At 56.0% G+C, this 26,083-nt stretch overlaps 3 protein-coding genes and 1 long non-coding RNA gene across 18 annotated transcripts in view; 1 reads left to right on the forward strand and 3 right to left on the reverse strand.

Moving 5' to 3' along the window:
* Positions 1-116: 116 nt before the first annotated feature.
* Tnnt3 (troponin T3, fast skeletal type) lies at positions 117-13,661 on the reverse strand. 6 transcript variants are annotated; one of them, XM_087205527.1, is made up of 13 exons: positions 13,649-13,661; positions 12,214-12,231; positions 10,735-10,749; positions 8,041-8,059; positions 5,412-5,457; positions 4,540-4,656; positions 4,376-4,453; positions 3,993-4,106; positions 3,783-3,892; positions 3,567-3,657; positions 2,495-2,535; positions 1,809-1,849; positions 117-457 (listed from the first exon to the last, which is right to left on the reverse strand). In XM_087205527.1, exons 6-13 carry the CDS (start codon positions 4,621-4,623, stop codon positions 132-134), a joined length of 885 nt encoding a protein of 294 aa, XP_087061653.1. In that variant the 5' UTR covers positions 4,624-4,656; positions 5,412-5,457; positions 8,041-8,059; positions 10,735-10,749; positions 12,214-12,231; positions 13,649-13,661; the 3' UTR covers positions 117-131. The 6 variants fall into 6 exon arrangements, with proteins under 6 accessions (XP_087061653.1, XP_087061655.1, XP_021120068.2 ...); XM_087205529.1 differs by lacking the exons at positions 12,214-12,231; positions 13,649-13,661 and adding an exon at positions 10,953-10,970; XM_021264409.2 differs by lacking the exon at positions 1,809-1,849 and having other exon boundaries at positions 177-457.
* A 2-nt stretch (positions 13,662-13,663) lies between these two features.
* Positions 13,664-17,575, reverse strand: LOC147829530 (uncharacterized). Its single transcript, XR_015448960.1, has 3 exons — positions 17,332-17,575; positions 14,363-14,397; positions 13,664-14,214 (listed from the first exon to the last, which is right to left on the reverse strand). It is a non-coding gene; the product is annotated as an uncharacterized LOC147829530 (long non-coding RNA).
* A 1,711-nt stretch (positions 17,576-19,286) lies between these two features.
* Prr33 (proline rich 33) lies at positions 19,287-25,711 on the forward strand. The gene is made up of 2 exons (XM_021264398.2): positions 19,287-19,368; positions 23,307-25,711. Exon 2 carries the CDS (start codon positions 23,316-23,318, stop codon positions 24,663-24,665), a length of 1,350 nt encoding a protein of 449 aa, XP_021120057.1. The 5' UTR covers positions 19,287-19,368; positions 23,307-23,315; the 3' UTR covers positions 24,666-25,711.
* Lsp1 (lymphocyte specific protein 1) overlaps positions 21,712-26,083 on the reverse strand; it is a 32,139-nt gene continuing 27,767 nt past the window's right edge. For all 10 annotated transcript variants that reach the window (XM_087205523.1, XM_013074999.3, XM_087205524.1 and 7 more), the window contains exon 11: positions 21,712-22,158. The gene's annotated coding sequence lies outside the window, so the exon portion shown is untranslated. The remainder of the gene's footprint in view (positions 22,159-26,083) is intronic.

A 26,083-nucleotide genomic window follows, 5' to 3' on the forward strand; every position in this document is an offset into this window, starting at 1 on the left:
TCTCTGGGCCCCTGGCCTGTGCACAGTCAGGCCACAGCCACTGCTAGTGGACAGAATGCACCTTGTGCTCCCTGGAGCTGGTCCCTGAGGAGGGCGTCCACCAGATGCTCCTGCCTGCAAGCAGCCCCAGATCATGCACCACCCTCCCCAGCCCCTATGCACAACAGTTCACTTGGTGGAAGGAGGCCTGCTGCTTTATTCACAGACCCCAGGGGGCAGGTGCGATGAGGGCAGAGGCATGGGGGCTGTTCTGGGATGGCCCCTCTACCCCCAGGATCATCCTGGAGCTCCAGAAGTAGCCTGAGTGTGGGAGCTAGAAGATGCCATCTTGTAGTAAAAAGCCCCAGGGCCCAGAGTGACCCAAGGCAGGGGGTCTCTGCCACAGAGGGCCTCTGGGCTTCTTTACTTCCAGCGTCCACCGACTTTGCCCTTGGCTGGGGTGCCGGCCTTCTTGCTGCTACAAATGGGAAACAAGTTGTTTTTTAGGATCAGAGAGACTAGCTAATCCCAGGGATAAGAAGCTCTGCAAGGCAGGCCTTTCCCCAGGCCCTAGCCCCGGGGCAGACCTTCAGCCCTGGCCTCCACAGGTGTCTCTCAGGATAAGGGCCCAGGCGGGCAGCCTGCTTCCCTAGCACACAGGCCTCACTGCAGTCCAAGCAGCACTGACTCACCTGCACCTGACTGGGCCAGGCCTGGGACTTAGTGTGGTTAGGTTGGGGTTTGCATGCAAGCCAGGGCCCCGCACTCTGTCCTCCTTGGCCTGCCTGGGGGGCTACTGCAGACAGACCCCAGCCTGGAGACTGTCTCAGTAGATGAATGATTGTTTTCCCTGAAAAGTTTGTGCCCTCTAGATGGCAGCCAAGGTGGCTGTCCTCAGGCTGTTCTAAGGCCCTCTGTTTGGTAGTGTGCTTGGAGAAGCTGGGAACGGGGTGAGGGCTGAGGCAGGTGGGAGGACAAGAGTGCTGAACCCCTGAGAGCTGGTGCAGTGGGACCTCTGGTGGTGACAGCCATGCCCTCACACTCTTACATGTGTGCACATGCACATGTATGCATACACACTTGCATGCATGTGTCCCTGACCCACACAACAGGCTGGGAGGCTGTGGAGTCTCCTTCACCAGCCCCCTCCCTGGAAAAGGGACCCATATCTGGGAGCAGCAAGGAGACCAAGGGAGGAAAAGGAGCCCAGGAAACAGGGACTCCAAGTATCCCTAGGGTACTGCAATGCTTGGATGTGACAACACCCTGGCTAGGTTCAGTGGCAAGACCTCAGTGTGGGACCCAAGTACAGGCCCAGAGGGTGGGCTGCAGCTGCTGCAGTGGGTCCCCGTGCCCCATGGGGCATGATTCCATGGATGGAAATGTCACCTTTCTGGGGAATCAGTGATCACAGAAAGGTGGTGGCAAAGCCTGGCCTCTGAATTCCCTATCATAGGTCACTTCTGAGGGTGAAATGCTGTAGAATGTCCAGGCCCGCTATACCAGGCCACTCACAGGCCACTTAGAGTCACCACACTCTGGGAGCCTCCAGGCTGCCTTGTCCCTGCTGGCTGCTCCAGATGTGGGAGAAACCCCATGTGGTCCCTCCTATATGCAGATGAGAAAGGAACACCCAGATCCTAGGCACAGGCCCTGGACATGCTGGACAAGGGGCATGGCCATGTTAGTCTTGTTACTGCTCTGCAGAAGGCTGGCCACCACCGACCCTTATGCAGGGCTAAAATGACCAGGCCCTAGGTGAGGCACATGGTGGCTGGCCCTGTGGGACCCTGTGCCCAGCGCAGAGGGAGATGGGCCGGGCTACTCACTGCTTCTGGGCTTGGTCGATGCGGCTTCTGAGTGTGGTGATCTGTGAACAACACAGGCAACTTACTGTGATGGGGACCCAGGAGGCCCAGGCTCAGCATGGTAGGCAAATGCCTGTCTTTACCATAGTGCAGGACAGGCTGTGGAATCCCCACCGAGGTGTTGTAGCTTCCTGTGGCAGCACCAGGGCCACTGGCTTCCTTAGTGGGCACTGCCCCTTGGCCTTCTGCTTGTGTCTGGACTCACTCTCACAGCACAGCCTGTGCTACCACACACAGCAGCTCTGGAGCCGGCCACTTACCTTCTCACTGCGGCAGGATGTGGGCCCTTGTGGGGTAGGGTGGAGATGAGGCCTGAAGACCCCTCCTTCCCAGCCCTGACCCCTGACCCTCCTGTTCCTGTGCCCCCACTCCCCACTCCTGACTTGTGGCTGAGGTGCCCTGGCACCAGGAGAATCTCCTGGGAAGGTGAGGCCCTGTCTTGCCAGCCAATAAGGGCAGCAGTCCAGCTCAAAGCCACTGAGGGAGGCAGGAGGGAGGAGCCAAGGCAGCAAGAAGAGGAAAGACCATGAGGGCTCCAGCCCTGGCCGCCAGCATCCTTGCAAATGACCCAGATCTGTGCCATGCGAGAGGCACACCGTGCATTGCTCACCCACGAGCCTGGCCCATAGTGCACTCTGGCTACTCACAACTTGGCCAGCATCTCCACTCTGGCCCGGACAGTCATGATCTAGAAAGACCAAGATGGTTATGGGGCTGGGCAGGTGGCTAAGGTTTCGAGGCTTGCCATGGGCCTGGTGAGCCTGGCAATGACCCTTGAGGTTTTCTGAGCCCCTGGGAACCTGACATGGGTACAGTATGTCAGAGTTCCCGATTCAGCTTGGGCCAGCCTCAGGGCAGCCTTGAGGGAGATGGATCTGTCTCCTCATAGGGACAGCTCAGGGAGGGGCATGCTGTCCTGCTGCTCTGTTAGAGGGAAGGACACTAAGGGATAGGTTGACAGCCTGCCCAGGGCTCCAAGAAAGAGCCAAGATTTATGTGTCTGTCTTGGCGGCCTTGGGAGCTGCTTCTACACATGCCCTGAGGGCAAACATCGTCTTCCCCAGGGATGCTGGAGGGTGAGGGAGGGTAGCACAGCCCTGATGGTAGAGCTCAGGGTTGTGCATCTGCACAGTACATTCATGCCCCCAGAACTGGTGTCTCTCCCTGGGTCCTCAGGCCTCCATAGATGGGAAAGCCCTAGGTACCAATCCTAGCCCCTGGTGCCCCTGGCCTGACTCTGCAGCCCACCCCAGGCAGGGTCCCTCTGACCCTCAGCTTGGCTCTCGGTGTTGGGATCTACATGGGAGGGTTCCCTGTCCGTGAGCCCTCTCAGTACCTCTAGCTGCCAGCCCTCCACAGGGCCTAGCCCCAGCCTCCTTTCCCAGCTGCCTCGGGAGGTGTGTGTCAGCCCCGGTCTGGCTGCTGTGAGGAAGCAGACATCTTGGGGGTTGCTGTGGTAGCCAGAGTTCTTGAAGGCCTTCATCACAGAGTTGACCATGGTGGCTACAGGGCCCATGTTGATGGCTAAGGGTATAGGGTGGTGCTGGGAGGCTGTCTCAGAAGACAGCCTTGAGCAGTGGTCCCCAGCTTGCCTGGGTTCCTTGGGCCCAGGCCCTGGGTCAGGGAGCACGCACAGAGGATAATAGGGTGCAGGGAGGTAGCTGCCCACACTGGCGGGTGAGACCTGGGGGAGCCCATGGGCTGAATGTCTGGACTCACGTCATATTTCTGGCGTTTCAGCTTCTCCCCAAATTCGAACTTATCAGTCTCAAGTTGGTGCAGGGTGTCCCAGAGCTCCTTGGCCTTGTCCCTGGAGGACAGAATGAGGCTGGGAGGGCTAAGCCTGAGAGGCAGGCTCAAACCCCTGCACTTCTTCAGCTACCACAGAGCAAGAGTTGGGCTTCAGTGGCCTCACCCCTGGCGCCAGCCCCTCACCTCAGCTTGTCCTCACTGAGGTGGTCAATGTTGAGTGGCTTGCGTCTCTCTGCAAGGATCTTCTTCTTCATCTCCCGAGCTGTCTGTTTCTTGCCTCTCTTCTGATCAGCCTGAAGGGGACAGGCAAGAGGGAGGGGCCTAGTCTCAGGAATGGCATGTGTACTAACACAGACCAGTGGCCACCCCCTGGGCTCTGGGCACTGGCCCCACCTTAGCCAGATAGCTGCTATAGTTGGCTCCCATGGAGGACAAGGCCTTCTTCTTCTTCAGGTCATCCTCGGCTCTCCTCTTGGCATCCTCCTCCTCTCTCCGAGCCTTCTCCTCCTGTGGAGACCCCATTCCCAAGACTCTCAGGGATGAGGCCAGAGATACCTTCTCTTGCCCTGCTTTAAGGCTATGCCCTGGCTTAGAACTTTCTGGAAGGAAGCTCTAGTGGTCAAGGTCCGCCCTCTAGTAGCATTTTTGCAGGACAGGAGGCTTCAGCTAATGGCTGTGATCCCTAACCTATGCAATAGGAGCCCTAGGAGAATGAAGCCTAAGCCACCTGAACTCTGGGTTCATGGGCAAGGTGGGTGGACTGGCACTGTCCTTACCACCAATCTGTTCTGGCGCTCACGCTCTTTCTCAGCGCGGATCCTCTGCTGCTCAGCCCTCTCAGCACGGCGTTTTTCCTGTGCCAAGAAGTGGGTCAGCCCAGCCTCACCTTGCCCAGCCCTTCAGAGTGCCCAGTGGCCTCCACCCATGTGCCCACACTCACAATTCTCTCCTTGAGTGCGACCAGCTCTTCCTCCTCCTTCTTGCGGGCTTCAAAGTGATTATCAATGAGAGCCTGGAGCTCCATGAGGTCCTTGTTCTGGCGCTTCTTCTGGATGTCCTGGGGTAGGAGAAGCCATCTGTCCCCACCCATCCTCTCTAGCCTGGGTCCTGCCTGGTTCCTAGTGGCACTTTACTCTGCCCCCAAGAAGACCCCTGCCTCCTCTGGCCACCACAACAATTACTTTGCCTGCCATGTCCCTGAGCTGCTGCCCTCCTGGGATCCTGGGTAGCCTGACCCCCGAATCCCAGGATAAGGATGGTGCCCTTCTTGTGGGTGAGCCAGGCCCTGCAAAGCTGTGAGGCTAGCAGCTCTGACATGGGATGGACTGGCTCTAACTTGGTTTGGTCTTCATCTTCAGAGATGCTTTACATGGGCTTGACTGAGAGGAGACTGGTGAGTGAAATAAATTTGTTGCATAAACAGATAGATGAGTAGCTTAATTATAGAAGGATAAGTAAAGAGATAGATGGGTGGATGAGTGGATGCATGATGGATAGTGGATAGATGAGCGAATGGATAGGTAGATGGGTGGGCGAAAGGAAGGATGGGCAGATGAATGAATTGTAGAGATTGATGAGGGATGGATGGAAGGTTGGGTGCATGAATGATTCATGGATGAAAGGATGAACAGAGGAAAAGAGAAGATGTCTATTCTTGGAAGAATTTCCTCTGCTCCAGGAATAAGTTAGAGAAGAATAGTTTCTCTCCTGGTGCTGGAAAGGAGAGGATACCCAGAGGCCTGATGTAGGGCTTGAAGCAGGGAGTGGTGGGGGTGATGTTGAGGGATGTTGACCTGGTTCCCATAAACTTACATCGAAATCTACTTTTTCCCCTTCCGGGATCTTAGGAGCGGTGAGTCTGAAAAAGAGAGAGTGAGAGATTGGTTCATGAGCACAGACAACCAAGACCCCCTGGGGGGTTGGACTTCTCTGAGTTGACCCGGCCCCAGGTTGGCTCTCACACCTTCAAACCCTCCCACCTGGCTGAGGGCACCTTGCCTAGTGGCACATTTGCCTCAATGTTATTCTTTTTTTTTTTTGGCACCAGGGATAGAACTCAGGTCCTTGCGTTTGTGAGGCAGGCAGGGGAACCCAGAGCTAAATCCCCAGCCCTCTCAGTGTTATTCTTAACAAATTTATAATCCACTTCCCAAGAGTGATCTGACCCTTTAAAGAAGTTTCCAACTTCATCATGTTCCCTTCATTTTGCAGAATCTTTCACCAGCAAACTGGTGATTCTACCTAACCTGGAAACTAAATTGTCTTTCACCCCATCTTTCCAGGAGAGGGGTCCAGTTTATTTCTCAAACAAGTAAACAAATGTAGCCAGGTCCCATCAGAAGGCAGGCGACTGCCACATGCCTTTGGGGACAGCGGGTGGCAATGGCCTGTGTGCTCAGGACTGGTCATTGTGACCCTTTTTCTCTGGCCAATCTAATCTTTCTGGGGGCCCAAAGGCAGGAGAAAGAGGCACTTTGAAGAGAAAAGGAGCCCCCAGCCCACTGGCTCTGTGACCCCCTTTTCCCACCAACATGTTCCAGATGGAGCAGAGGGTTAAGACAACAAGGACTTTTTAAAACAAGTCACGGCAGAAAGTGGAGCTGAGTATCGATTGAAAACCAGAGCGGGAAGGATTCTCTAAGCTCAGAAGCACCAGAAGTTCCCTCCAAGGGAAAGATGTGCTGACTCTGTGCAAATGAAAAACTTATGTATGTGAAAAGAGGGCAAAAATTGAAAGGCGGGCGGAGGGGGGGGGGACCCAGACTAAAAAAAATATATTTTCAGCAAATACGCAGAAGACTTATATCCTTATGCAAACTAATGATTAAGAAAACATAGAGACATGTCCACTGCTAGATAAATGAGCAAAAGACATAAGCTACCAATTCTCAAGGAAGAAAGACAACCAGTTAACAAACGTTCGGGGAACAGTTGGCCCTCGTGCAATCAGAGGAATGCAAAGGAAAACAGCCGTGAGATGCTGTCTGCCATCTGTCAATGGCAGAGGTGCAGAAGCACGTTTCTGACTTTGGGTGAGGCAGGCGTGGGACACAGACTGCTCACAGCCCACGTCGGAGGCCGCCTTGGCCAGGCCCTTGTGGAAAGCAATTTGGCAAGGAACGTCAAAGTCTTAAGAACGTTCGTACTCTTTGACCCAGTAATTCCAGTTCTGGGAATGTGGCCTAGGGAAATAGCCCTGAAGATGGAAAATGCTTTCCACTCAGTGTTATTTATGATAGTAAAATACTGGGGGAAGCCTGCAATAGAGGAATGGTTAGGAAAATTATGGTTTGTCCAATTGATGGAATATTATGTGGCCATTCAAAATATTTGAGAAGACGATGTAAAAACATGGAAAAATACTTATGAATAGTGCTAAATTATAAAAAAGCAGAATTCAAGGCTGTATAGACAGTTCGATGTTTGAAAACAGCAGAGTTGAGATCTTTTTTTCCAAGCTCTTTGGGTGGAAAAAGAGTAGGAAGAAATAAGGATTTTTATTTCTTTCTGCTCCTTTCCATAGTCTGGCTGGCTAGATGGGTAGGTGGGAGAATTATAGATGATTTTTTTTTCTTCATTTGACTTTTACGTATTTTCCGAATTTTCTTTAATGAGGTGTTTTATTTTCATAGCGAAAACACAAACAATTTTTCTGAAATGGGAAAATGTCTCGTGATCCAGCATTTCTTTATTTAAACTTGCTGAAAAATAAAGTTTGAGGGTGGGAGTACGCTGGCTATGCCCTGTGGCTATCTTCACCCTTCTTTGGAGACTCCACCGTGCCTCCTGAAGCAGGAGCAGACATGGAGCTTATGCTAATATCCCCTGAATTCCCACTCTTGTAGAGCGAAGAACAAAATACGCACTCAGAAGGATAAGGAGTGAGTCACAGAGAGAGAGAGTCGTGGGCTTGTGAGTACTATCGAAGCCAGGAAAGTCAGAGAATTGAACTTTAAGAAGTCTCTGAAACACCCGCAAGTGGTGAAATAAGGGCAAGAGCCGCCCCCAAAGAAGTATTCCTCACAGGTCTCAGGGTCTCCTGCAGAGAGCTGATTTGGATGGTCCACCTGAAGGGGGTTCTGAGCAAGCTCCACCCTCTCTCCGCTCACCTCCACCCCCAAGCAGCTAGGCACAGTGAAGCCTGGAGAGGCACCTGGGATCCCAATGCCCTGAGCATCACACCTCGCTCCTTACCTTCTTCCCCTAACTTTCCCAATGCCTTTCTGTCCTCAGTGTAGGCCCCTCCTACATCTAGGCCTCCTTGCCTGCCCTGGATGAGTAGGTCAGAGTCACACCCTACAGTCCCCCTTCTATTTCCTAGGTGACCTTGGTCCTCATCTTCCCTGCACATTGGGCTTTTTCTCTAACCATGGGCCCCAGGCTCCTACATATGCCCATTCCTGACATGCCCACCCCAGCCCTGCCCGGACCCCACACTCACTTGGGTCTTGGCTTCTCTTCTGGTCACCGAAACACCAACATAGGGAGAAGGGAGAGAGACCAGGTGAGACAGGCAGCCCCCTCCTGCTGATGGGAACCACCAAGCTGGGAGCTTGCTGGGCTCTGACTTGTAGGGCCACCTGCCTCTCCAGCTGAACCTCCCACTACCCACCTACCCTACCCCATTAGAAGCAGAAGGTTTTATCTCCATTCCAGGCTGTGAAAGCCCCCTGGGGCTCTAAGAAGGGCTCAGAGTGTAAAGTAAGGAGAAGAAGGAAGATATGGCAGCAAGTACTGGTCCTCAGAGGTCTGGGGATGGAGGAGGTTTGGAGGAAGGAGTCCAGGCCATCTGGGGCTGCTTGTCTGCTGGCTTGTCCCCACTGGCTGCACACCTTGGCACCCAACCCCAGGGCAGCTGCCATGCCAAGTAACAAGGTCCTGCATGGAGGCTCTGAGCCAGGGAAAGAAGGACAGAGGGACAGATGGACAGATGGCGAGAGTGGGGTTGGGAGCTGCAACAGATGCTGGCCAGAACCGGGGTCCCATGTGGACAGAGCAAGCTGCCCTTACCTTCCTCGTCCTCTTCCTGCTCCTCATCAGCTGCATCTTCATGGCACAGGCACAAGCACACATGCAAGAGAAAAGCCGCGCACATAGGAAGCAGCGGCCACAGAAGCAGCAGCGGCAGGCACAGGCCCAGGGACAGCACCCATCCTTCCCCAGGGGCCTGGACTTCCATGTGAACCCTAGCTGAACCTCAGGACTGCTGTCTAAGAACAGGGTGGAAGGAGCTGGGAAGGCCCGGGCCATGAGTGGGACCCCTGACACAGTCCTTGGAGCTGGTCTGAGTGTAGCCTCTGCCTGGGACAGTTGGTATGGCTCTGGCCCCTGCTGCCTGCAAGACCAGCCTTGTTGGGTCACAAGATCCCACGTCCTAGTCTCTTGGCACCGTGTGCCTATGTGGGCCTCAACTAATGCCAGTCTCAGTTCAAGGACCCCTGCTGAGTCCAAGTGTCCACTTTGGCCCTGTCAGTGGCCATGAGTCCTGGTTTGCTCAACCTGAGCACAAGAGGCTGCCCTCTGACCCTAAGAGCCATCTCCTCTGGAGCCTGTGATGAGCCTTTCTGAGACAGCCCCTATTCCCTCTTTGTCAGCCCCCTCTGGGGGCAGATTTGGGCAGGTGAACTGGCTTTCAGGCCAGCCACCCTCTCAGGTAGACTGCCCTCAGGCTCACCGGGGGGACACCCTGGCTGGGCCTGGCTGGAGCTAGTGTCCGCAGGTGGCCAGCAGACCCTGACCTACACTGTCCTACAGTCCTGCTCTGGACCTTGGGTAGTGATGACAAGGCTATCTACATGCCATGTCCCTGCCCCTGCCTCTGTTAGGTCAATAAAGGCCGGCTGAAAAAAAGCTTTTGACACCAGCTCCTTTCTCCGCACATGGGGAACAGCTAGCAAACCCTGCGCAGGGTCAGAGTCGGGGTCGGGGTCTGGGTGGTGCACATGCTCCCCAGGTCCCAGCAACATGGTTGCTTAGGAACCCAACACACACGGCAGAGCAGCCATGCAATTCTGCATGTGGGCCTGATGCCCCCTCTCCTAATACCTGGGAGAGTGGGGCCTGGGGAGCAAAGCGGGTGCTTCAGAGCTGAGCACAGCATGAAGCCCAGGGTGGCTTTGCGGCCTTGGCCTTGCTCTCTCCTGGTGAGGCTGAGCTGCAGCCCTGGGATCCTGGGGCTGGGTGGGGGGATGGGGAGGGAGCCAGGAGCTGCAGGGAACAAGGCCATAGCCCAAATCCAAGCAGCAGAGCTTCCCCCCGACTCTTCCCACATCCCATCCCTCTTGTGTGTCCATTTGTCCATCCATCCATTGTCACCAGGGTGGCCTGGTGACCTTGTAGCACATACAAGCTGGCTTCTGGGCACTATTATGCTGTGCCAGGCTTGAGACTCGACCACTATTCCCCTCCTAGATTGTCCTTTTTGTCCCCATGGCCTCTCTGGGGCCAGGGAAGAGTTGCATGGGGGCTCAGGTGCAGCCGGAAGGACCATGCAGCCCGACGGAGGCAGCAGCAGCATGTGAATGGAGAGGCCCTGACTCGGATCTGCAGTTCCCTCCCTCCACCCCTGTGGCCAACCGTGTTCGCTTGTGCCCAGGTGTGTCTGGCTCAGCCCCAGGCAGTGGGTGGGATGCTGAGACCTGACTGATTGCTCATTTGCATGCATGGCCTCCGGCTGTTCCGGTCCCCAACATCCCCACCTTGGGCCTCAGCCCAACTTTCTGCTTCACCCCACTTGTCCCTCCACCCTCCCTCAACCTTACCTCTCCTTACTTCTCCTCCTCTGGCTACCTACCCTGCCACTCCTCCTCCACTCTTCTCGGCCTAACTTGGTAGATCCAGAGGGTCCCAGTGAGCCCCAGAACTGTCCCCTCAAGGCCTGCTCTGCCCTTAGCCTCAGGGCTGGACATCTCACACTTTCCACCTTCCTACTGGTGGCCACAAAGGGCCTCGATGTCCCTGACCCCTCTGCCTGAGCCACACAGAGCCTACACCTATCAATGAGGTCCACCTCACTCCACTCGGTCCCCAGCCCAGAGGCCAGATGGGCTTTGTCCACAGTGGGGAATGGAATGTCTGGCGGGGTGGTGAGAGGGAAAGAGGACACAGGGAGGGAGGGGACAGTTTCAAAGCCTACCTTCCTGGACTTCCTCTGTGAGCAGCGCCGTGAGGGAGGGGGAGAGAGAGAAGGACCCATGAGTGAGGGGAGGGCGGGGGGGGGCGGGAGAGGGGCAGGAAGAGCAGGCCAGACGTGAGCAGGTTACTCGGCCCCTCTTGTTCCTTCTCGCCTCGGCTCCTACACGCGCCCACACACGGCCACGCGTGCCACGGTAGCGTGGAAGTCATGTCACATACCTGGCTCATGAACTTCAGGAGCTAAGGAGGGCCACGGAACAAGAGGCAAAACCGAGGGTCAGAGGTCAAAGGAGAGGGATCCAAGGTTAAACGGAAACAGCCAGTCGCCACGCAGGCCAAGGGGGTCGTGCATGCGGGAAGTGAGCAGGATACAGTTAGAGTTAGCCTGGCACTGACCCACGTCCCCAAGTCCCGTAGCCCACTGTCAGAATCTGGGAGCCTCAGGGCCTGAGGAGGCCTGAGCCCACCCCATTACCCATCCTCACAAGTAGGGAAACTGAGGTGGGGGCAGATTGTGGTGCTGCCTCTTGCTTTAGGCCCAGCCACTTCTTGCTGTGCAGGTCTCAGCGACAGATATGGATGGGCTCTCACTTTCCTTTGCTTCTCACCTACCTCCTATGTGCCCTCAGGATCCCCACGCTTCGGTGTCTGACGGGGCCAGCAAGGCCTGTCTAATGCTGCCGGGCGGGGTTGGAGCCCAGGAATCAGGGCCAGAGGGAGGGTGGGAAGCCTGCCAGGACCCTATTTCTCATCACTCCAATAGCTAGGCACAAAGCCCTCTCTTTACCTCCTGCCTGCTCCAGACCCAAACTGGGCTATCAGACCTCTGCCTTGGCCTGCCACTCTCTCCAATGTCTTGAGCTTGTACTGGAACCTGCCCAGGTGTGGGCCTGGCTGGGAGTCTCATGCCACCCCACCATAGGCTCTTAGCTGCCCCCTGGGAAGGAGGGCCTGGCACTCACAAGCCCCACAGTCTTTCCCATGCCCTCTGAGCCAGGCTGCCCTCCCTATCCACAGGGTAACCCTCTCCATCTGGGGGAGTACATGGCCCCAAACAACAAGGACTGGGAGCCCTGGCTGTGCTGCCTGTGGAGTCCCTCAGGGTCCCACACCTTCAAGCACGGGCTGTGGTTAGTGGGTTATGTGGGGCCACATGTGGGGCCCCTTGGCTGGCTGGTGCCTCGCTGGCCCCCCACCCTCTCCCCACCCCAAGAGGGCTCCAGCCAGGCCCCGGGCCCCACATGGGGACCAGAAGTCCTGGGTCTTCATACCTTCCTCCTGGACTTCTGCCGTGAGGATGCCGGGAGTACAGAGTGCCAGGGAGGAGAGAGGACAGGATTAGACAGGGGCAGGCACACATCCTCAGAGGTAGGAGCCGGGTCACAACCCTGGCACATCAGGATGGCTGTGAGGGGAGGGCTGGGTGGGGTCAGGAAGACTGGGAAGTGGGTATGGGCCTGGGGTCATGGACCCCACTTACCTTCCTCCTGGGCCTCTTCTGAGGGTAGGGGAAGCCAGAAGCAGGAGGAGAGGTGGGGGAGAAAGAGAGAAGGAATAAAACATTCGTTAGAGGGTCACGTTGGGATGAGGACAGGAAGGAGGCTGGCCCACAGGAGAAGAGGGCAGAGGACTATCCTGACAGATCAGGGAAGGAGTGGCCAATCCTGCATTTCTGGCCATAACAGTTGGCCATGGTGAGCAGGCCTCCCTGAGAGTCAGCTACCCCAGGCCCCATGGCTGCCCAGGCCTGGGCCTCCTCTGCCTTAGGGCTGACCTTGCCTGTTTAATGCTTGCCTACGAAACATCTTGCTCTGTGGGGGATGGAAGTGAGGACCAGGGATAAAACTCATGTGTGATGAAGAGATCCTATGTTCTTGGTCCATTTCTGACCCCAGGAAAGTCCCTGGGAGATACGTGGATCTTGGAAGAAACATTCTCAGGAGACCCTCCCATGACCGTCCCCAGGGAAAAAGCGGCTCCCAGGGCCACATTTCCTGCTCAAAAACCAGCCTTTCCACCTTTCTGCAGAAAAAAGAAGTATTCCACTCATGTTGTTAAGTGTTTGCAAAATATTTTCAAAACACAGCACCCAGCAGCCCTTGCAGGACAGCCTGCCTGTCGAGGCTGAGTGCCTGCCAGGGGCCTGAGCAGCACCCTTTGGGCCTGGGAACTGCTGCGCCCACCGTTCCCAGGTGTGCCTGCACCCAGCACTCCACCACCCATGCCAGCCTGGGCACGACAGCCAGGGAGGGCCTTGCCATGCACCCGAGGGTACAGTGGTGGTGGTGATGGGGGGTGTGTAGAGACACTGGGAGAGACAGAGACAGAGAAGCAGAAAGAGACAGAGAGACAGAGAAATACAGAGAGACAGGGCTGGAGGGAGACTAGGAGAGATATTGAGAAATACCCAGAGACAGAAGAGAGAGATAGTGAGTGATGCAGAGATACTGACAAGACACATAGAGAGACACTGAAAGTCGAAGAGACACCAAGAGAGACAGGGAGACAAGGAGCAGCTGCAGTGTATGCTGAGGCCCTTGATGTTAATGAATTTTAATGATCAGATCCCAGCCCACTCCACACACCACGGATGTGACCACCACACAAGTCATTCATGAACGATTAATGAGTATCCATTAATCATTTGAAGAGATCAATCATCATTGAAGGTTAATGATGATTTAATTAATGAGTCAAGACATTGACTATTAATTAAATGATTGCATTTTTAACCACTAAGAAATGATTAATGGCGATGGTTAATGTTGAATTAATGATGAAGAAGATGGACAGTTAATTGATGAGCTGGAAGAGGACAGGGAGGGCGGGGTGGGTGGGGCCTTCACCAAGCAGGAGGGGGCTCCATAAAGAGGGGATCTAGAGGGCTGAGGAGCCTCCAAGGCCACCACAGTTACCTTCCTCTTCGTATTCCTCTGCATTGGAATAGAACAAAAGAGAGGGGCCATGTTAGCAGGGGCTGCTGGAGAGGGTGGAAGTGGGAGGACCAGCCTGCCCCATCTCTGGATGGTCCAGCCTCTTCTGCTGGCCAGGGATGGGGCCTGTGACTCCTTGGGCCCAAAGAGGGCTCTCTGTACCGGAGGAAGAAATGGCTGAGCCACGAGGGCCACATCTATGCCCTGGATGCCATGTCCTACCATGACCATGAGCAGAGCCAAGAAGGACAAGGACCAGGTGGCCAACAGACCCCAAGCTCCTCAGGGCCACATAGCCCCAGCAGGTCTACAGGGCTGAGTGGCTTGAGATGTAATTACTTCTCACAGGACAGGACAGACCATTTTCAAAGGGGGTTGCTCCAACACCCGCCCACAAAGGTAGCCAACCTGGGATTCCAGACCAGGGGCTCCCAACAGATATGTGCTGTCCCCAGTCAACCCCCCCTCTCCCCAAGGACAATTTTTCTGACTAGAGATGGATGTAGAGAGAAAGAAAATAGCTGTGACACTCACCCTGAACCTGTTCACTGCAGGCGGAGGGGGAGGGGGAGAGAGAGAGAGAGAACGAGAGGAGTGAGGTTGCTTCTGCTGGCTGGCCTACAGCAGCTCCCAGCAGCCCCCGGACCCTGCACACAGGACAAAGCTCTGAGGCAGCTCCCAGGCAGTGGTACTCACACTTCCTCGTCAGACATGGTGAGGGTGGAGTGTTTCTGGGGAGAGAAAGTGAGAGAGTTAGGAGGTTTTTGCAAGGGGAAGGTGGCTCAGAGCAGGGGTTGAGAGGGGACATCACAGATAGGACTTGTCCAACCCTTGGTCCTTGGCTTCATGCACATGGGGCCCCTCATCAGCTCCCTTCCAGCCTCCTCCCCCAAGATTCTGATCCTTTTCCTTCCTGCTGGGGCTTCAGCCTGGAGCTCAGAATCTCCCCTACGCAGTCTCCTTACAGAGTCTTCAAGGAGAGCCCTTGAGGTTCAAGTGTTGTCCAGGCCAGACAGGACTCTACAGACTTCTCTGCATGCTCGGGAGACTTGCAGGTCTGAGATACAGCCTGTCTCTTGGTGGCCTCTGGTTAGGTTGGGGGGCCTCACTGGGTGCCCAAGACAACCAAGGCCAGCTCCCCAAAATGGGCAGTACAGACCCGGTCTGTCCACCAACTGTCCCCCTTCTTTGTGTGAGCCCAAAGCACCCTGCAGTGCCCCATGGCTTCCACCACCAGGCTCCCTTGAAGATGTCCAGAGCTTCTTTTGTGTTCCTTACAACCTTCTGAGGATGTCTTCTCCAAAAGAAGTGTGTGAGTGAACTGTCTGCCTGATTCCCTCCTCCCCATCAGACATGGAGGCCAAGCCCCAGAGCTGCATCAGGGCTGTGGTCAGAGGTGCTTTTTGGCAGGTGCCCCAGCCTGGCACTCTTGTGCTGCAGGACTGTTTTCCCAGGCCCATGATGCTCTTGATCTTGTCAGTGTCTGTGGGAAAGTGCCAGGCCTGGGACTGGCCACACCTGTCCAAGTGTGGCTGTTGGGGGACCAGGGAGTTCGGGACTGTCCTCAGGGAGCTGCCCCCCCCCCCGACATACCCATGGCCGTGGTGGCCTGGGTGCTCTCTGAGCAACAGCTTTGGGTTTAAAAAGCAAAGTTCATGAAAACATATTACATACTTGAAGACACTGGTTATGGCCCCCCTCCCAGGAACTTATATAAGAAAACACCCGTTCATCAGCTAAAAAATGTGTTTTGTTTGTTTTTTTGGTACGGGGGATTGAACTTGGGTCCTTCTTCTTGCGCAGCAGGTGGTGAAACCACTGAGCTAAATCCCCGGCCTTAAAAATGTGTTTGTTGCACAAAGCTAAGGTGGGAACTAATTCTAAGCTCTCTGTCCATAATGTTTCTTTTTTTTGAGCAAGTTAATCTTCATGCAAAATTAACCATCAGACATTTGTGAAGCTCATGTCCAGGCAAAGGTGGGGCTTGCCTCACCCCAGAACCCTGCCTAGGACTCCATTGCCCATCAGTGGACAGCCTCTAGCATATCTGCAGCTGGACTGGGGCTCATCATTCCTCCACCCAATGGCCAAGGTTGCCTACTCTCTGGTCCTCCGACCCCCTCTGCTCCCTACCAGCTCCCAGCTCCCGGTCTTTCTTGGGTTCTGCCCTCTCAGTGGGTCCAAAACCCAACCCCTCTGTCTACTCCCAGGCCACTCTGTAGGGCAGGGAGATTAGTGAGGGCTGTGGAGCCAAGGGCCCTGTCCGCTGCCTCCACCTCGACCCCAGCAGGGCCAACACCTGTCAACCACCGAGGGGGAGAGATGGCCCATGACTGAGGAGGGGCTATTTATAAGAAGCCTGTGGCAGCTGAGGTGTCCAGAAATAGGCACCCAAATCAGCAAGACTCCTCCACTCAGAAACCCAAGACGGTGTATGGGGGTGGGGGAAGAACAGCCCAGACCTTTCTCTCTGCTCCCATCTCCTGAGGGCACCCAGTGAGGGAAACTGCACCCTTCAAGGTGGGGCAGCAAGGGCTCCTTCCCAGGTGGGGAAACTGAAGCTCCTGCTCCTCTGAAGAGTGCTTGGAGACACAAACACACACACACACACACACACACACACACACACACACACCCCGGACTGATTTGCACCCCTCCCCCTCTGTGTGGTCTCTGTCACTGTCCTGGAGGGGGGGTGCGCTGGGGCAGGTTATGGCATTTCAACAGCTGAGGAGGAAAACAGTTGTCCCCTTAATGCTCTGCCACCAGAGGCATTGCATGTAAATAGCCCATGAGGCTGGGTTCTTTGGGGACATGTGCCATCCTTCCCTTCTTTGAAGGGACAAGGAGTGAGGGTATAGGAGGCCCTGCCACTCACCTGATGGGGGGCTCTGACCATGCTCACTCCCCTCTGGTCAGCCTCACCTGGCCCTGTCCCCCCCCCCCCGGAATGCCCAAGGACCTCTGGACAGCATGCGGGACCTGATAGATGATAGAGTCTGGCCAGCGACTTCAGGAGTCCTCTCAGAGCTACCTGCTCCTCTAGCCACAGGCAAGGTGGGACATGGCCTTTCTGGGCAGGAACAACTCCCTCCTCCCTGCCCTGCCCTACCCCAGCCCCTCTGTCTACTCCCCCCAGGCTTGCTTGGGGTCTAGACATTTCTCCCTATGGATTTCTCTCTGGGATGACCTGTGACATGTACCCCTTTCCATCATCTATAAAAGGACAATGTCAGAAGCAATGCCCAGGAACCCTCAATGTGACGGAGACAGCTGTGTTGTAGCAGGCAGCCCCTGGGCAGCCCTTGAAGCCCTGGGCAGCGCCCCTTTTGTGCGGTCTAGTTTCATAATCTTACCTCTCCAACATAGAGCTCTAACCCCTTACCCCAAACTTCCCAGCACCCTACTCCACACCCTTGTGTTCTAGTTTAGACTCAGGTCTTCTGTCCTATCCTGAGGCTAGGGGAACATGGAAACATGATGTCAGAATCGCTCACCAGTTCCCAGGGGCCACCTGGCTTCTCCAGCCACTATGCTTCCCATCCGAGTGTCAGGCAACCTGTCAGCCAGGGACCTTGGCCCCCAGGCCCAATAGTCCCACCTTGGGTACAGAGTACCCAGCTCTGATGCAGGAGGCCTTGGGGGTGGCTCGCTCCCATACCCACCTGCTGCTGAGTCTGAGAAGGGCTGGAGCTCCCTGTGGACAGGACCAGCTGCAGGCACTGCCCGGTCGGCCTCACACCCTCATGTTATAGCGACATTTGATCTTTCCCAGCAGCCCATTGGACAGTGGCTGGGTGGCTGGGGAGGGGGGCAGGGTATGCCCAGTGAGGCCCCTGACCAAGTATAGGAATGGCCCGAGGAAGCGACCGAAGGAGGCAAGGATGGAGGAGACGTGCCTAGAGGAGTCAAGGTCTCCGCCTCCCCCAGGAAGGTGTCAGCTGCTATTTTTACTGCCCAGTAGTAGGCCTGCTCTTGAAGGACTCAGGAGGGGAGGAGGAAGGTGGCAGGTGGCCTTGGGATGGGGCTCAGGGTTCTCCTTGGGCCAAGCTGGTGTTGGGGTTCTCAGAGCCGGGGTCACAGGTCTTCAGCCCCTGCTCCTCTGCCCAAGGTGTGCTTTGGGAGTGGACACCTCACCCAGGGCAAGATCTCCACTTAGAACTTTGCCCAGGCCCACTCCATATCTCTCCATTAGAGAAGCAGCCCAAGACCTCCAGGGGGTAGAAGACTTTGAGTTCTCAGTCCCAACACTCTGGGGGTCTTGGAGGCCAGGCCTATTTCTCCAAGTGAGACTACTGGGATACCCAGATAAAAGGGTACAAGAAATAGTGACCTAAATCCACTGGCTCCTGCTATGGTATTTCCCCCAGTAGCTGGTGCCTCCCAAGGCCAGGGGACATATCTCTGCCCTCAGCTCCTGACTGGGGGTCCAGAAGCTGGAGGCCCCTCTCCTTCCAGGGGCCAGGGCAACGTTTGGGCTCTGAGTAGCCAGTCGTGTGCCTGTGGAGCTGGCCCTTCTTCCCTCAGGACTCCAGGGGGCACCATCCAACCAACAGATGCCTCTTGTGGGGCTCTGATGGCCCCGTGCTTGCCAGGGAGATACATACCTGGATGGCCCTGGCTCTTGGATTAGGGAAACTGAGGCAGGGAGGGGGAGCAACTCAGTACCTTGACTCCATTGCCCACTCCTCCCAGACACCATGGGCTGGGCATGTCGTGGGGTCCATGGAGCTGCCCAGTCCAGAGCTGAGCAGTGCCCAGGACAAGGGGAGCCCCAGGAGATGCAGACAAGTCCCTGCCCTCCAGAGTTCTAGGGTTGGGGCATCAAGATGACCTGGTACAAGACTCACAATGTCCCAGCTGCAGCTCCACCTTGCTCTGTTCCCCAGATCTGGATCTCAAGCCTTCTGGAAGGCTGTGGTTGATACTTTACCCAGTTCCTACAAAGCTGGAGATGAGGCCTTGAAGGCTAGAGACAGGCAGGGATGTGCTTGTGGGCACAAGGCAAGGAGAGTTAGTGCCCCAGGTTGCTGACTTGAAAGACAGGGGCCCTCCCCTTCCCACTACCCGCAAGCATCCAACTGCTGGGGTCATCCCTGTTCTCCAGGTCAGAACCTATACCTCCCGCTCCACCTGTCTATGTCCTCAGACACAGCCCAGACCCCTGGTCACTACTGACCAGCTCTCTGGCTGGAACTCCTGCAGAGATCCTGAGCTGGTGCTCCAGCAGGCCCCAGCCTCTCCCATGGTGAGGCTGATGCCCCCTCTCAGCCTGGTTCCCCAGACTCTGCTAATAGAGGTCTGAGCACACCCTACCCTCTTCCCCATTGCAGATGCCCATGTGGTGAGCAGGACATAGGGAGAACTTGGTTCCATCTACAGGCTTTGCTGGAGCTTAGCGTGGGAAGCCCCTGTCCACTCACTTTGCCTAGGTAGCGTGGGGGACCTTTAGAGACCACACTTCCAAGTGGGCATGCCACAGTCTCTGCAGTGGCCCTGCTTGGCCAGCAGGGGAGGGTGGCTGCCCACTTAGCAAGCCTCAGCCTTTGGCAGGTGCTGTCCCGTGAGGTCAGGGGGATAAAGCTGGTCTTATTTTGGGTAACAGCTACCTCCTCCTCAGGGCGTCGGGCCCAAGGTACAGCCAGACAACAGAGAAGACACTGCTAGGCAGGCTGCTGCTGGCTACTGCGGTCCTGTGACAGGTAATCCACAGCGGGTCCCACCTGGTCTGGCTGGGGCTGTGTAAGGGGAGAGGAAAGAGGGCAGAAGCCTCCTCTGAGAAGCAGGACAAAGGGGCTAGAGATCCTGGTGAAGCCAGGGACAAGGAGCAGCTCAGTCCAGTTGGGTAGGGGACAGATTTCCTCGCAGGAGGAGATAGGAGACCTACTAGTGCCAGTCCTAGGGTAGGGGTGGGAGGCTTCAAAGTTGGTGAATACTGAGCTAAGCCCAAGGTGGGGATGAGCCCATGGGAGGGGGCCAGCTTCCCCGGTGTCTCATTTCCAGTGGCCTGTGTGGGTGACCCTTCAATCTGGGTCACAGGCCCCAGCACCTATGGCTGGGAGAGGAGGAGCCTACCAACCCTGAGCCTTGCCTGGTGCCCTGAGATGACCCACTGCAGGCTGGCTCTGCCAGGCCCAGGATAGGAGTAGCTAAAATGGCACTTGGGACTATGCCACTCCAACCATGGTGGCTGCTGCCCCCATGCCTGTGTGTACCCAGTGGTTTTGTAGACTCATGGATTGGCTCTGCAGATACAAAGGGGCGTCTCCTGTGTGCAGAACTGTAGTAGTAGGAGTAGGAGCAGTAGGCCATCGGGGGCCCCTTAGGCAGGCAGAATGAGGAAGGGGTAATGCTCTAGCATCCCTGACCAGGTGCTTTCTGGAGGGTGACTACTTTGAGCCCCTTAACTTTGACAATGGCAGGCCTGCCCTCCTGGTTTAGGCCAGCAGGTGTGGGTGTGGCTCAACACTCTGTGAACTCTGTGCCTGCAATCCAAGCAAGGTGTGAGAGAGGTGCTTGATCTTCATCCCTGAGGCTGAGCCAATGGGGATCCAGCCCATTGATTCTTAGTGCTCTTCACTCTGGTCCTGTGCTGGTGTCCAGCTCCTTGCCCCACTGTTGACTTTGGGGTGGCCTTTTTCCTGCTCTCCTTGGTCACCATCCCCTAAAGACTGAGCATGAAAGGAAAGGAACATCTGTTACCTGGAAAGTGCTCTTTCCTTGGTGGAGGGTAGCCCTTGATACTTCCTCAGTGGTAGGACTGTGGGCCAGAGGGATGGGGTTGGCATGCCACTCCCCTTGCTTTGGCAGATGTATTCTGTTGAACTTTTGCCTTCCTGAGCTGTCCATTTTTGTGAGGCAGATGAAGTTTGACTAAGAGCCTCAGAAAGTAGAAGCTCTGAATGGCTAAGTAAATGACAATGTCAAGCTTAGACCATCAGTGTTTGAGGGGCCCCCTAGACACTGAAGGTAACAGACTTTGTGTCAAGCCCAAGGGTAGTCCCAGGGAGAGAAAGGGGTGCTAGCATGGACAGCCCCTACCCTGCCTCCCATTTATACTTTTGTCCACCCTCCCTTTCACTCATTCTTAAGCATTATTCTTATACTCATCACTTTTCTTCCTTACTTCCATTGCTCCTTCCTCCTTTCTTCCTTTCCTCCGTCATCTATCTACCCATTTGCCACTTATCCATTCATATGACTCTCCATTTGTTCACACATGTATCCATCCATTCATCCACATATTCCTCCACCATCACCCATTCCTCCATCATTATCTATTCATCCACCCATCCATTAACTCACTCATTCATTTCTGTCCATCCATCCATCCATCCATCCATCTGTTCATTCATCCATCCATCAATCCATTCATCTATCCATCCATCCACCTACCCATTCCCATCATTCATCCATCGACCATCCACTTATCTGTCCAACCATCCATTAATCCACCCACCCATCAGTCATCTATCCTACCACCATCCATCCACCCACCCATTCAGACTTATGCCCGTTCATTCACCTATGTCCAGCATGGGCTCGGGTGTCCTTCATATCTGGTGGGGTGACCAGCTCTCTATACAGGCTGGGCCTCAGTCTCTCCTTCCTAAGGGGTTCTTTGCTACTCTAGGAAGTGGTCCCTTTAGCCAAGGTCAGGATTCTTCTTCTTCCTCCCCCAACTGTGAGAAGCAGAGTTGGGGGATCATGAGGACTGCCCTGTGATAGATTTTTTCCCCTCAGTGAGTGCACAGACACACAAATCCACTGGTCCCAGTGTTGAGGTTTATATGGGCCAGGCAAGGTAGAGGTGTTACAGATATCCTGGAAGAGGAATGTGGGGTCCCAGCCATTGTGGGTACCCTAATTTAGGCCATCTTACATCTCAGATCCTGGAGTCTAATGTTCCTTAAGTCCCCTGAATTTGAGGCCAGCATGAACTATGCAGTGTGTGGGCTGTCCTACTGATACAGCTTTTCTGTCCTGGCCAGTCACACTCCTTCATCCCTCCTCTGTTAGAGAGCACAGGAGGCCAGCACACAAACGACTCTTGAGAAATTTTATTGCACAAAATGGGGGGAGGTCTGTAGGGAGGGAACAAGAAAGATACAGAATCCTGAGCATCCAGTATGGCTTCAGGTGTCCCTAGGTCTGGTGAGGTGACCAGCCCTCTGCACAGGCTGGATCTCAGTCTCTAGCCTTCCTTAGGGTCTCTTGGCTGCTCTAAGAAGTGTCCTTTTAGCCAAGGTCAGGAGTCTTCTTCCTTCCCCAACTGTGAGAGGCAGAGCTGGGAGGCCAGAGTAGAAGAGTATAGAGGTTAGAAGGTCCAGGAGCAAAAGGAGGTGGTGGAGATTGCAGGGGCATGGGGGGAGCAGTTGGCACGAGCAGGCCATGCTGGTAATCAGAAGCAACTTCTTAGCCAGGGCTGGAGGTGGCAGTGGTGTCTGGCTGACGTCTCCCCTGGAGGAGTGGAGGGTGCCACTAGCCTGCACCTGTCAAATACAGGTATGGGGCATGAGGAACATTAGCCTGGGGCCTGAGAAGGAGCTGTAGCCATGCCTCCTGAAGGGCTCTGTTCTCTGCTCCCTCCATACCCCTAGTCCACTAGTGGCCACCTGGCCCTGAACACACCCCCTTCCTACAACCAGAAGTGCACTGTCTGTTTCCATCTGGAGACCAGCTCCCTGGGTGAACTCTGGTGCTGCAAGTCAGGGTTCTGCCCGGGACCATCTCAAGGTAGAGGGAATGCTACCCACCCACCCTGGCAGACCCCCAGAATGAGACCTGGGGTTCCCTCAGTTCTCCAGTCCTACAGCTAGCAGTTGGGAGTGAGGAAACAGACCCCTTCTGGCCCCTCCCCAGTAGAAGGCTCCTGCCTCGTCAGAGCCAGCCCCCATGGTGGCAGCCCCAGGCCTTCCTCCTCTCCAAACCAGACAACCTTTGGCTCATCCCAGATGCCATTTGTCAATGTCCTTGCAAACATGTGGCGCCCAGAAACCAAGGCGGGTGGCTTGGCCAGGACCACCCTGGGCAGGAGGTCTGCGGGAATATCCCATTTAGCATAGCTCAGCGAAAATTGCTCCCACCTTCCGGCCAGTCTACCTCTGATGATGCAGCCTCAGCTTTCCCAAGCCTTTTGGCCGCCGCTTCTTACCACTGGCTTGCAGCAGACCCACGCACTTGTGGTTGGGCCGGCGACAGAATGGCGCCCCTCACGTGTCTGCGGGCAGCCTGCTCTTCCTGCCCTTGGCCAGAGTCGGTAACTGGCCAGGCTCAAGCCTCTCACTTGGAGCTCGCCTGTTGGTCTCCCATCCCCCATCCTTCATGGCACCATGGCCTGCCCCAGCTTGTGTGCATGAGAGGTTGGCATTGTGCTGGGCATGGACAAAGGCAGGTTCCAGCCCTTAGCACTTGCCACATGGCTGTACCTCTTGGGGCTTACTTCTATAACAGGACTTGGTGGCCCTGCCCACAGCCACTGATATCCAAGCTTGGAAGGCACTGGTAGATTCTGGATCTCAGGCAGAGAGTATCTGGTGGTTGAGATGCCACACCTCTGGCCTCCTGGATAGCAGAAGACCACATGTCCACACCACCAGGAGGGAGAAGGGCTGACCTGACTGTGTCCTTTCCACTCCAGGGTGCAGTGATGCTCATCTCCACTGCCTCAGTGCCTCTGGGGGCTGGTGGCCTGAGCCCCCAGGGAACCCCTGGCCCCCCTCCACCCCTGCTGCCCAAACCGGGAAAAGACAACCTGCGTCTGCAGAAGCTTCTGAGGAAGGCAGCTCAGAAGAAGATGGCAGGGGCTGCCCCTGCCCCACCTGGGGTCTTCCGCGCCTCCCTGTCCCCTGTGAGTGAAGCCAGCCATGACCTGGAGCCCATGGCCCCACATCCTGCTGAGGCCTTGCATCCTGCTGAGGCTCCACACACTGTGGCACCTCTGCCCCGCTCCCCACACACCCTAGTCATCCACCATGTGGCCTCACCCCAACAGAGATCCACGTTCTCCTTCAGCATCACTCAGCACCAGGCTCTGGCTACACACTTCAAGGCCTCTTCAAGGCTTGAAGCCCTAGCTCCAGAGCCTGCCCAGCCCCCCAGTGGCTTTGCATCTGTCTTGGCCCCCACAACAAGGGGCACCCATGTCACTCAAGTGCACATCCGGCTGGCACCGTCCCCAAGTGCAGGAACCCCTGATCCCTCCAGGACAGCCTTGAATGGGAGCCCCAGCAGCCAGGATGAAGACCTAGCCCCAGGTCTCTCCAGTATCCAGCCTCTGATCCCGGTGGCCCACATCCGCCCATTGCCTGCTGGGGCCCAGGCTGTCAGTCCTAGGCCTGAGGAGCCTCCTGTAGTGAGGCCACCATCCAGCTTCCAGGCCTCAGTGTCCAGAGAGGCTGGGACCAGGGTGGTGGTGCCCATCGCCCCCACCTATCGCTCACCTGGACCCTTACCATACAGCCCAGTCCGTGTAGCACCTGAGGCTGAGCGCTTGGAGCATCTGCCTATAGCCAGGCCTGCACTGGAGGTCGAGCAGGGCCCATCATCTCTGGCCCTAGCATCAGAGCCCCACCCAAGCCCTGCCCCTAAAGTTGCACCCAAGCCCCGGCTCAGTGGCTGGACACGCCTCAAAAAGCAGCTAATGGAAGGAGCAGAGGAGTCCCATTTCCCAGGGCCGGAGCCCAGCCTGGAGGCTGTTCAGCAGGAGACACCCACTGCACCCAGCTCCGGGCCCCCTGCCTCCCGGGCCTCCAGGATGTGGGATGCTGTGCTGTACCGCATGTCAGTGGCCAAGTCTCAAAGCTACCCAGCAGGGCCCAAAGATGGGGAGCATTCCCGGTCTGGTGTCACCCATCTGCCCTTCTTGTATCGTCCTCGCTTCAATGCCCGAAAACTGCAGGAGGTCACACGGACCCCTCCCACACTCCAACCCATTGTAGTGCTGAACCCCCAGCCCAAGAACTTCAACCGGACAGCAGCAGGCTGGAGGCTCTGGTGAAGTGTCAAGACCACAGGGTGGACATAAGATGGCTGAGCTCTAGAGTGGTGGCCACAGCCATTGTAGAAGGAAGTACAATGGGGTGCGGGGTGGGGGAGGCAGGTGGCTGAAGTGTGTGGGGGCAGCCTGGGAAGGGTGCATCCTGGTGCCCAGAAGAACCTGGTGGAAGGCAACAGGTCAGGAAGGACAAGTCAGAGAGGTGAACAAAGCAGGGAGCATGGGGAGGGGAGGCCAGGGTCTCAGTGGTGTCAGGGAATGAGTCTGATCAGGGTAGTGTGGGAGCTTGAAGGGTAAGACTTTTGGGAGGGAAAATAAGCAAGTGTGTAATGAGGCAGGAAGCTGGATTCACTGACCTTGCCAGGCAGGGCCAACCTGAGCCTCCCCAAGGGCAGGCCCAGCAGAATCCTCCCCATACTATTAAAGCCTGAGGGACAGATTTCCTTCTGTGTGAGGTCAGAACTGCCACCAGCACCAATAGCTGGTCGGCATTTGGGTGCCTGTGAAAGGCTTAAGGGGCGGTGGGAGCCAGACCCCAGGCCAGGATGCAGGTGGGGGCTGGCCTGAATGAGGGGCCCTCAGAGGCAGGCAGAAAGGCTGACTGGGCAGTGGATAGGGGCCTGGCCATGGCCCTGCTCATGGCCCATCTCTGCTTCCCTGCCTGGGCTGGCAGCTTCTGGCGTGGCTTGCTGGTTGGAGAGGGGGCAGGGGCACCTTGCTAGCTACATCCAGGCTTTGATGGCAGGCAGGGTGAGGAAGGCGTTCTCAACCCCAGGGCTGGGAGATTAACTTGGCAAAAGTGGGGGGAGGGGAAGCTGGGGCCTGCACAGGGGCACTGAAAGGGTCTCAGGCTGCAAACAGCAACCCTGGTGGGCCACCAACCATGAAGAGAGGGATCCAGAGGTGCCAGGAGAGTCCTCCAGCCACAGCCACCACACAGGACTCGGCAGGGGAAGAAGGGAATAGGGGTGGGCTGGCCGCCCCACTGGATGCAGTGGGCACTGAATTGACCTTGGTACCTGGGCCACCAATAAACATTTATCTCAGCATGCAGGTGTCAGCTCTCTATCTTTACAAAGGTTGGGGCCAGCGAGCTATTCAATGGCCCTCAGAAGGAATAAGAGGGCAAAACCTAGGTCCTGTCCCCTTTATAAAACCAGTGCACCAACACATGGGGAGCCCTGCACCTGGGGCCTCTGTCCTGTTTGCTTCCTCTAGTAGTGGTCAGGTTGCCATTCCTTCCCAACAAGCCCCAGTACACATGGCGGAAATTCTGAGGGGAGCTTTGAGTTTCCCATGAGCAGTGGCTAGGCTGGCCTGAACCTGGAGAGATGGAGAGTTTCGGGACAGTGTGAGATAAGGGACAAGTCTCACCAGGGTCTGGAAGACCAGCCTGGGATACAGCCACCTGAGACCAGGCC

The sequence above is a fragment of the Heterocephalus glaber genome, unplaced genomic scaffold (genome assembly GCF_053883595.1).
Source record: "Heterocephalus glaber isolate CG9 unplaced genomic scaffold, H.glaber_assembly_v1.0 deba00000594, whole genome shotgun sequence".
Classification (NCBI taxonomy): Eukaryota; Metazoa; Chordata; class Mammalia; order Rodentia; family Bathyergidae; genus Heterocephalus; species Heterocephalus glaber.

Bases quoted from the DNA above. Each gene is read 5' to 3' on its own strand.
- Tnnt3 (XM_087205527.1), bottom strand. From the start codon at position 4,623: ATGGAGCTCCAGGCTCTCATTGATAATCACTTTGAAGCCCGCAAGAAG. The intron at 3,893-3,992 runs GTGGGGCCAGTG...TGTCCCCTTCAG, and splicing joins ATAGCAGCTATCTGGCTAAG to GCTGATCAGAAGAGAGGCAA. The intron at 1,850-2,494 runs GTGAGTAGCCAG...TGTTGTTCACAG, and splicing joins GTGGAGATGCTGGCCAAGTT to ATCACCACACTCAGAAGCCG.
- Prr33 (XM_021264398.2), top strand. From the start codon at position 23,316: ATGCTCATCTCCACTGCCTCAGTGCCTCTGGGGGCTGGTGGCCTGAGC.